The sequence below is a fragment of the Otolemur garnettii genome, unplaced genomic scaffold (genome assembly GCF_000181295.1).
Source record: "Otolemur garnettii isolate 467f Iridium unplaced genomic scaffold, OtoGar3 scaffold00028, whole genome shotgun sequence".
Taxonomy (NCBI): Eukaryota; Metazoa; Chordata; class Mammalia; order Primates; family Galagidae; genus Otolemur; species Otolemur garnettii.
In genome coordinates, this window is record NW_003852423.1 from 11659137 (window position 1) to 11670076 (window position 10940).

Genomic DNA, 10940 nt, shown 5'->3' on the forward strand with positions numbered 1-10940 from the left:
GAGCGGGAACCTGGAAGTGCGCGCAGCGCAGGCGAATCTGCACATTCCTGGCGGCCGCGCCCAGTAGACCCGCACGGAAAGAGGACATAGTCTCGCTTACAGTATTAGCACCTAGGGGCTAATAAGCGGCTTTTCGCTCCGCAGAGAGGGTGTTGAAAGCTTGGAGAAAAAAACAAATTGTTTGGAAGTGTCTGCTTACATTCTCTCGCCTTTGGAGGGAGGAATTGCACAAGGAACAAACCAGACGCCTTTAATTTGTAACTAAAAATCTCCAGAGTTGCGTAGTACCGACTTGGTGCATATTTTTATAAAGAACTAAGAGGAGGGCATTTACTTCTTGGCCTCGTCTCAACAGTCAGCTGGGGGTGACTTCACAAAGACGTAAGATTGGTCTCTGGGGAGTAAAAGGAAGAGTAGGACTGCGGTTTCCAAGGAAGTTAAGTCTAGGCACGCTTCTCTGAAATCACAAGTGTTTAGTTAAAGGAAAAGTTTAAAAGAGCATGGGCTTGTCCCTCTCCTACACTGGGATATAAATTCTCCGAAGTATCTCGTCGAAAAGGATCTTGCGACGGAAGTCGATGGGGGAAAATCTCGGAAGGAATTTCGCGAGTGTTTGCGGTCTAGTAGGCGCTGTTTACCTGTAGGGAGGACGCGCTGGGTTCCCAGCCTTCCACTCCCAGGTGCATCCCAAGTGAGACCGTTATGGCCGGGTGGGTCACCTTCGGGCGTCTGTCTGTAGGCAGGCGGTGTGGACCGGCCATTTTCTCTTTGTAGCCAGGGTGATCCAGATGGCCGGGCACGTCCCGGGGCGCCCCTGGTGCGCTGACCACTGCACTCCTGGAGGCAGGGCAAAGGTCGAGGCCTGGAGTTCAGGGCTAAGCCTGGAGACCGAGTGCTGGCGCCCTGGATAGCACTCGTCCAGCCGCACCCTGGGGCGCAGCGGTACCCAGCGGGGGTTATCCTCTGGGCTCCAGTCACTGTGACCCGGCTCGACCCGGTGCCAGGCGGAGTGCGGGAGAGGAAATGGGACTGAGGGCACGTGACTTCGACCTAGCCGGTAACTAAGTTTTGTTTTCTTCCCCAGCACTGGGCGCTGCCTCCGCACCCACCGCGCAGCCCCCGTGGGAGAGGCCGGGGAAGGTGGAGTGAACGGCCGGAAGCCACCAGCGGAGAGGGGCGGCCTCCGAGTCCCTTCCCCGCCGGGGCGCCGCGGCCCCTTGGCCGGCCATGGCCGACAGCGGCGGCACCGGCAGCTCTGGCCCCTGGTGGAAATCGCTCTCGAACAGCAGGAAGAAAAGCAAGGAAGCCACGGTGGGGGCGCAGCCTGCAGCCCAGCCCGCCTCCGAGGAGCCCGCGCCGCCCAACCCGGACTGGACTAGCAGCTCCCGGGAGAACCAGCACCCCAATCTCCTCGGGTGCGCCGGCGAACCCCCCAAGCCAGACAAGCTGTGTGGGGAGAAATCAGGCAACAGCCGCCGCAATTTGAAGATCTCACGCTCCGGCCGCTTTAAGGAGAAGAGGAAAGCGCGCGCCACGCTGCTGCCAGAGGGAGTCAGGTCGCCGGAGGAGGGGGGCTTCCCGGGGGACCCCCACGAGGACAAGCAATAACCAAGGCTCCCGAGCTGTCGCTCTTCCCAGCACTCCCCTCCCCGCCCCCAGTTCTGAAAACCCGAGACTTCGGACCCGCTCCTGTATTTGGTGTGTCTAATCTCGCCAAATTCAGAGTATTCACACAGTGCCTCTATGATTTTTTTCTGGGAATTGAAGTGTCAATTGAGCTTTCAATAATTCATGACTCAAGGATGCATTAAATATTTATTTGTGGTAAGAAAAGATGCCTACCGCTGAGGAGGTTGGGCATAATTAATTTTTTCAAAAGCTCATCTGGGGCCTGGGCTCCTGGTTCGTGTCACCATTGGGAAGGAGAAGGGTCCTTCTCGCAGAGATGGTAAACTCGACTTGAGCTCCACAGCCCCTCAATTGAGGAAAGCAAGCTCTTATTCAGGACTTTGCGGATCGCAAACCACAGTGCTGTTTTTAAAGCCTGAAAAATGTACTTTAGAGATACTTCCACAGACTTATCTCTGAAGTGAAGTGGGGGGGGGCAGCATTAATTGGAAGCATTTTAAAGTAAAGCAGGATTGCTTTTAACGTGGAACTATCAAACTGTACCATCTATTTTAGTGTGAACTATTAAAACTGTTGCACTGTGGGACTTCAGGTGACTTGTATTTTTTTCTGTTCTAAGACTGAAACCCATCATACTTAAGGCAGGCATGCAAAGTCTGCGGTGACAGAGTTAATCATTTGCCACACAGCATAACAGCTATCATTGGAAAGCTGCAGGAAAGAGAAAGTTTCCAGAAACCAGCAACACCCAGGCTGGAACCAGTTAGCCAGATATCCTTATTTACTAACCAAATTCTAGGTAGGGAGACAGAGGTACTAATTCATTACTCCCAGAGTCTCCTTTAACTTCGGTGCATTTTCATAGCTTACAGTAAGTCACAATGCTGGCGATACATTCTTTTCAGTATCTGTTGTTAACCTTACTAATGATTATCTGAAAATAAACAACTGCCCTGAACTCTCTTACTTTGTTCAACTATAGGGGTGGGGAGCTTTCCCCACCCCCATTGTTTCAAAAGCTTATTTCTTTGGTCTAAAGTATGCATCTATCTAGTTTCAAACCCTTTAGATCTACCAATCTGAAGATTGTTAACAAAACTCTACCTGTTTGCTTTTATTATGGGCTTTAAGAAAAAAACGAGTAAAGGAATGCCACTTGCCTTGGGCAAATTACAAGAGAGTTATTGTACTCCTTAGGAGGCACTGGGATTTTTCCCACCACAATTCAGGTTATTCACAAACATCCAGAAATGCATGGAAGGGAAATTATGTTGATTAAAATGTGTATCTTTTTAGGAAATGACAAATAGGATCTTAATTGGTGCTTCTTCATTTGTACACGTATATTTAGCGAGGCTATAGTTTTGTTTCAAATTAGTTGTTTGTAAAGTAGCAAAACGTGTCAACTGTTTATGTGATGGAGATGGCTGAAATGAATTTGAATAAATAAAGGAGGCTTAGGTACCAGCAGAATAACATTGCTAACCGTTGGACACAGGAGTGTCTACATGCCAAAACCTAACTCTAAAGGAAATTGTTTATATGGAGACTATGACCACCTTACATTAGGAGGATGTGGGACTTGTTTTTTTCTTTAAGCATGAAAAGACTTGGTCGTTGTGTATTTAAAACTGGAAAGTATGCGACCAAAATCTCACCCACACGGATGTGGAAGAGGTTACAATATGGAGCTACCATCTCTAGATTCAGGTAAAGGGAGTTGAGGGAGTTGAGAACCTGAAGTAGAGAAGAAACTCAAGGTAAGGAGGGGATTATAGGCTGAAAGAGCAATGGATGTGAACACAGCAAATGTCAAATAAGGCTTTGGAAAACCTTTATAAAGTATTTTCATTTCACTCTGTAGAAAGTTATCAAAATAAGAATAGGTAACTATCCATAATGTTCTCTTCTTCTCCTTCAGGAAGACCAATAGATTAGGACTGAACCCATGAAGTCTCCAAATACTAACTCTATAATGTTATACTAAATCTTTCACCTAGTCTTATTGCTTTAAAGCACTTTTTTTTCTTAAAAATTTCTTTAGCGTCACAAACCACTGGCATTCTCCCAGGTTTTGTGTCTGGTTTTGGATCCCATCCAAGTCTACCACTGCTGTGAATAATCGATAGCAGACATACAGTAGTAGAACTTACTGACATGACATCTCTACCCCACTGTTCTGAAAGAACGTGAAACCATGCTAATGGCAGTCATGACAGCGAATGCGATTCACGATCTGCCACTGAGGTTTGTAATTACATCGTTTTAAAGCAGCCCTAAATTATGCAGTGGGAGGAATACACTGATTTAATCCCAACTCGGTGAAATCAGAAACCAAGGAAAATTGGTGGGATAGAAAGACCGTGTGTAAAATGAGATAATCTGACAAAGTATCTTGCTGAGATTCACGTGCTTTTAGGTAATTAATTACATTCCCGGGACATATACAAATTTTAAAATTGTTTAAGCCTTGGGATAATTTACAGTAAGCAAAAGGAAAATGGTGAATTAGAGTTAATTAGATTAGATACTTCTGTTTTCTTTAAACCTCCTTACCAGTGACATTTCACTCACAGATTTGGAAAGCATCAGAGAAATTTTAATACTTTGCTTCCAAATGATATGAAAAAAGGGAATGAAAATCTAGTGGCATGTTTGCTAAACACTTTCATAGCCACGAAAATTATATACACAGTAGTTTTTGGCTCAGTGACTCTCCCTGCAAAGTTGGTGGCTGAGCAGTTACTCATGTTACAGGTCACCTGAATGTCCCTTTGTGTTTGTGCCTCTATCGGTCCTTCCATTCTGACTTGCATTTCAAGAGCGCAGAGCAGATTTTGCATATACAGTTAGGATATTCTGCTTCAGTATCATACCTTTTCTCCTTTGAAACATGTATGTGAATTTGACAATTCCAGTTCTGCCAAGCCCTTAGAAGGGAAATAGAAACCTAAAGAGCAGTAGCATTGGCTAAGGTTTGGTAAGAAATGTTCTTTTCCTGAGATGTGCACACAAGAAAATTTCAATGCAATGCCAGGAAGGAAGAGAGAATTTCAAATAAAACTTATACTGGAAGGGAGTAAGAAATAGACACCAATATCCAGTAACCACAAGGGATCTTTCATGGAAAAAAAAAGAGTGAATATCATTTTATAAAGAAACACCCCAAAAGCTAGCTCGACAGATGCAATAAGGGAAATTTAAAGTCTATTTTATTCTTGGAGGATTTTGTTGTAACTATATAAAAAGTTCTTTCTTGGTGTAAGTTCGAGTTGATCTCAATGGGAAGTCAAGAGTGGGACCAGAGATATTTTATCCACTTGGATGTCACCACACACGTATCATAGACTAGAAACAAGTAGTGTGGAAGCCACAGCAAACTTTATCACTGGTGAGCTGGCCGCCCCATTGCAGCATTGTTCTCATCTGTTCTCTGTACTCTCTGGTCCCATCCTCACCTTGCCTCTGACCCATGGCACATAAATTCCTATGAGGCTCAGGGACACAGAGGAGGGGTGCCAGGAGTCCCATGGGCCTTCCCCAGCCACAACATGTTACCATCCACTTTGTTCTAAGATGGCCCTGCTAATTTGGAACACAGGATGAATAATGTTCAAGATAAGAAAAATTATCACTATGGAGATGAGATCTGAGGAAACTGCACAGACCTTGACTTAGCAGAGGACAGTTGGCCACTTGTACAGAAACAGCTAGAGCCCATGATCACACATGATAAGACTCACCACAGACGATAAGCAATCCTGAGTATTCAGAGTGAGGAATTCAGCCCTGCTTCTGACCTGAATTCTGCTACGGAGGATGAAATGATTGACTAGTAATTTTCACATCAGTCTTGTTGGAATTGCCTCGTGCAATAATAAGATCCTCAAATGGAGTGCCTTTATTTCTCAGGCATGGAGAAAGACTGTTTGTTTACCAAGGAGACAAAAATTTCTGGCCCTAAAAGTAGGAAGTTTGGGGTTGGAAAAGCTGAATATCCCTAGCCACTGACTGGCCTGCTGGTTGAGGAGGGAACATGGGACCAACATTGGATCTCCCTGTGCCTCTGTGGAAGGGATTTTCCTTGAGTTACAAGGACTCTGGATTATAAATTTCTTTCTAGTAGCCAGTTATAAGCATAACCATGAATCCATACCCTCTAGAATGGCAGCAAAAAGCTCCAGCAATTTTCAAGACACATGATCACACAGCTGTCTTGGAGTTGCTCTTGAATAAATCTTAGATGATCAGAGTGTTAGCTGACTCTTCTGTAAAATGAGGGAATCAAGTTTATATTCTAGCTTTAAAACTCTTTTTTACTATTCTGCTATTTTGAGCAACTGGTTATAAAGTTAACTCATATACTGTTCACTGTTTGGTTTAAAACAAAAGGCATCTCACTAATTGTGAGATGGGGAGCAGAAGAGATGGCAGAGAAGTATCAACTGGATGCTGCCACTGCCATACTGTCATTTGGCCCAACAGTTGGAATATTCCTGCTACGTAGGGACCTTGAGATTCATTATTCATGTTCAGAATCAAATTGTGGAAAAGATATGATAATATACAAGCTTTCAAATCTATTATTTCATTTGTTTTCATAAATAGCCTTCAAGTATCAAAACTCTTGTTAGTCATTTGATTGTTGACTGGTTGCAGTAGCTTACACCTGTAATCCTAGCACTTGGGGAGGCCAAAGTAGGTGGATTGCTTGAGCTCAGCCTGAGTAAGACCAAGACCCTGTCTCCACTAAAAACAGAAAAACTATTTGGGCATTGTGGTGGGTGCCTGTAGTTCCAGCTATTTGGGAGGCTGAGGCAAGAGGATCTCTTGCTCCCAAAAGACAGGTTGTTGTGAGCTATGATGATGCCACAGCACTCTACCCAGGGGTACAGAGTAAGATCTGTCTCAAAAAACAACAAACACTTGATTATCTAATCTTACTTAAACTCAACGTAAACTTCATTTACCCACTCACACTGATATTGTCCTACATTAGGAATTCATCTCCTTCAGGCACAGAGGCCTGGAGAGACATTTTTTCACTCTTTATCACATTCTGTTTATAATCCTGCGGGAGAAAGCCAACCCCCTTCACAATGGCTACCACCCGTGTCTAGCTGTTCCATATGACTGACAATTCCGAAGACATAAGGGGGCTGTGCCATGTCTGCAGACTTCTCTCTGTCCTGTTGTCCCTGTTTGGAATATTCTTTCCTCACACCTGCCTGGAAAGCCCTCAATCAATCCTCAAGACTCAAAAGTTTCTTCCCATTCAACTGTCCCACGCAGAGTTGACACATATTTATGAGTAGTACATTTAAACCTGTGTTACTCATAGTGCATTCAAACCTGTGTTACTCACTACCAGTGACCATATTACATAAATACGATCTCATGTCTTCCTCCATTTTATTTTATTTTAGATTATTCAGAGTTTATTGAAAGACATAAAAAAAATCTACAAAAGTTAAGACAAGGCTTAACAGCAGAAGGATGGTGGAAATGGCTCACCAACCTGGTCAATTTTAGTTGTGGAGCTCAGGCAAATTCAAGGGTCAATGTTCATTATTTATGTAATTTTATGAACTCTCGGTTAATCTATAAGAAAATGTAGATTAGTGAGAATTGCTTTAAGATACAGAAAGCAGCAAGAACTTAGCTATTAGTAGAGCCACAATTTCCCCCACACTCCCGGGAAGCAGGCTATGTCTGGCAGATGGAGAAATGTCTGAAGGTTTGGAATTGGTCAAAGTCCACCGAAGAGAGAGAAACCACACAGTAATTTGAACAGGGAACATATAACATGAAGAACTATTGCTCATAACAAGGATTAGAGTAACAAGGGCTTGGCTAGTAAGAAGTAAAGAGAACCCTAAAGACTATAAGAAAGGATCTAAATGAGCAAAAACTACCCGTAGGGCTGAGATAGAGGACTCAGAGAAGACACTCTCTTCCCTCCAACCACCTAAGTCATACTAGAAAGGGCACGGCTATGACCCACTGATAGGCTGAGAAGTCATTGCAGTGCCCAACAGCAGAAGTTGCTGGTTACTGTCTGCCATGGGTCATAACTCACTAATCTCTGAATGCTTTGAACTTCGTGGATGAAAATATATTAGGAAATTTCACTGGATTGATATAATATGGGGAGGAAATTTGGATTTCTGTGGATGAGACTACATCTGTTTCATGCCATCTCCCTCCTTGGTTTAACACCCTCTTAGGAGACAATCCCCTCAAAATAAAGTCTGAAATCATTAAAGTGTTTTAAGGGCCCTACTTTATCCAGCCTCTGCCCATTTCTCCAGTGTTCTCTCTCTCACCATCTCACCACTCTCCATTCCAGCCCAACAGGCTTGTTTCAGTTCATTGAAATGATCTCTTTTCCTACCTCTAGGTCTTGGAACTTATCCCTCCCCCACAATACCTAGAAACTCCTGGGGATCAGGTTTTCTAAGGGCCTTTGACTTTGGGGAGCCTCTCTAGATATGCTCTCTCTTTACAACCTTCCAGGGATTTTGAGGACACTTCTGCCGCTTGAGCAACCATACATAAGAACTTGAGTGGAGTTACCTAACCTCTCTGGCTGCAGCGATAACACTGCTACATGGTGTTTGCATGGACTAAATACACACATGAGCCTGTATCTCAGAGATAAACTACATAGCCTAGATTAGAAGAAGCTTTCAGTAATACCAGCTGTTTAAATTCTTACTCTCGAGCAATGGGTTGAAGGTAGGCTGAAGGAATTTTTTTTTCAGTGTCTTCCTTTTAAAACTATCCAGAATTTAGAGGTTCCACTTTCTAGGAATTCCAAGAAGTCTGCCTTTTAGAAATCTAGAGTCATATAGATTCAAAACTCAAAGGAAAAGTGAAACTCCAAAAACTCAAGGAAAAGTGAAACAGGAGAAGGTCAAGGACATGGAGACAAAGAGGGGACCACACATCCAGGCCCTGAGGTGGCAAAGAAGGAAAGTGGGAATCTGTGCTGTCAATTTTATTGGCATGTCCAAGAATCTATCATGAGCCTGAGATTATTTACTGAATACATTTAAAATGTTGCCAGATTTCCCAAAGGGTGGGGGGTGGAATAGAAAAATGAAGAAGCAATTAGCTTGGTGCAGAAATGTAATTTTCAGCAGTACTAGGCACAGCTTAGGGTACTTATGGGGACAGCTGGGAATGGCCATTCTCCCTGCATTTCTGAGTCTAGAGACAGAAGAAAAACAAGGAACTTCATCCTCACAACCCACACAGTTTACTTAAGTTCTTTAATTCTGTACCCGGCTGAGGATTTTACATTGGGAGGACTTTGAAGGGGCAATGATGGTGAGAAATTGAGGCAGCCTCCGGGTTGGTCCTTAGCAGCTCCCCACAGTGTTTCAAAGCCTATGAGTCTTGGCAGACCACAAGTTGCAGGACCTCTATCTCAGGCTGAGTCTGCAGAGGGTGTGTTTTGATGGAAAGCAGCTGCTTGCATCTTCACTCTGGGATGTAGTCTAAGTTTCTTCTATCCTGAGGCCAATTCTCAGGAATTACATGGAGAGGTTGAGACAGGGAAAGCCTACCCAGCCTGACGAAGAGGGTCCCAGCAGGCACAGGAGTTCTGAAAGGAAGTTCCCTAGCATCCTATAACTTCCTCTGTAGGATGTAATCAGAAAATGGGGGAGGGGGGCAGTGGTTGCTACTAACCCTGGCATAGCACAGCTACGGACACCAGAGAGGATTTAGAGGGAAGAAGTCAGTTCTTTTCATTCTCCAGGGGCACAGAGCTAAGGCTTCTCAGGGATAAAGGGGTAGAATTTTACCTACAACTCTCTTTCATTGTGGGAAGACTTAGTTGATTTATTTTTGCAACTTAATATTTCATTTCCAGGCTTTATAATTTCAGGCAATTCAAGAACCATTTATTGAGTACATGGTAACACGCTCCACTATCGGATAGCCAGGGGACAAACATGAAGATGTTAGTGTTTCGTTCTTTCAGGTATTCAATGTGCTTATTGGGCACTAGGCAATGAATGAATTGCAGGTGCAGAAAGAAAATAGTATGTTAAGTTTGCCCTACGATACTGTATAACAAGAACAATAATCGTTTGGAGACTGGTGTTGGATCATTTAAGAACTATTCAGGATATTTTGCTTAATTCATTACACCTCAGGTAGCATTAGCAACCAAAAGGCATTAAAAATCCTCCAAATCCTGAGCAGCTTGCCCTCTTTGCTTCTGGACCAACATACACTTGAGCCAATAGGTAGGAGGGGCCATTTGCAGAGTGTAATGTTCTGACTCTTAACTCATCAAGTTGCCGAGTTCACAGAGTGTGAAGCAGCAGTAGACGGGATGGGGCATCTCTCTGGAGATCTTAGAGTCATTCCAAAACTGTGATGTTTCTCTTCAGCAAGCCCCATGCTTTGTCTCCTCATCCTCTTTGTCTTCTCAAAGCACAAGAATCACTTCCTGGGGATCAGTGTGCCTGCACCCCAAAGCCAGAGCACCAAGTCCAGCCTCACCAGAGGGAGAATGCAGAAATGTGCTATGCTATATAAGCTAACTTGTTCCCGGCTGGGGCAGAAGCCCTGAGTGGCCAGGCCATCCCTTCCTACAGCATCGCCTCTCTTTATCGTGATCATCAGCGGCGGTTCTGCGTTAAGACAGGTGATAACCAGGGAGATGGTAATATGCTCCTCCTTGGGCAGTCGGCCTATCAGGAGGAAGGCTCACGGACCACAGACTTAGGACTCCCTGGTAACGAAGTTCAGTGCCACAGTCACAGATGGCCCCGGAGTCAGCAGCCTACCTTTCTTTGGCCTGACCGGGATGAGTATGGATGACAAGCTCACCAAAACCAGCCTACTTTGCATCCTTCCCTTTTTCTATCCATCTGATCATCACACTTTCTGCTCCTGAAATCAGTGAGTGGGATACACATTTAAGTATTTATTTTCAGGCTTTTTCTAGCTATGAAAATTCAGTGTTGCTCTCCTAACCATGACTACCTCTCTGGTTAGTTATAAGAATTATAGAGCTATATGCATTAGGCAATAACTTTTACCAACTTCCTGGGGTAAACATACCATGCAGAAGCATCTACATACCCACTCCACCTGCCTGCCAGCTAATCAACAGTCACAACTACCACCAAGAAGGATGGGGTGCTGACTGTATCCGACATACTTTGGTCAGGACTTATGATTTAGGAAGCACTTTTATATCTACCATTTACATGATCCATACAAAAACTGTGTGTGGCGGGCATGGCCAATCACTGCTTCAATGTGCAGATCCCTTTGATCTGTGACTTTGC

At 44.3% G+C, this 10940-nt stretch overlaps 1 protein-coding gene across 1 annotated transcript; it reads left to right on the forward strand.

The window, feature by feature from the left end:
- The first annotated feature begins 1105 nt into the window (after nt 1-1105).
- On the forward strand, nt 1106-2153 carry PRR15 (proline rich 15). Its single transcript, XM_003788543.3, has one exon. It carries the CDS (start codon nt 1228-1230, stop codon nt 1606-1608), a length of 381 nt encoding a protein of 126 aa, XP_003788591.1. The 5' UTR covers nt 1106-1227; the 3' UTR covers nt 1609-2153.
- The last annotated feature ends 8787 nt before the right edge of the window (nt 2154-10940 follow it).

Excerpts from the sequence above, each read along its gene's own strand:
- PRR15 (XM_003788543.3), top strand. The coding sequence starts at position 1,228 with ATGGCCGACAGCGGCGGCACCGGCAGCTCTGGCCCCTGGTGGAAATCG.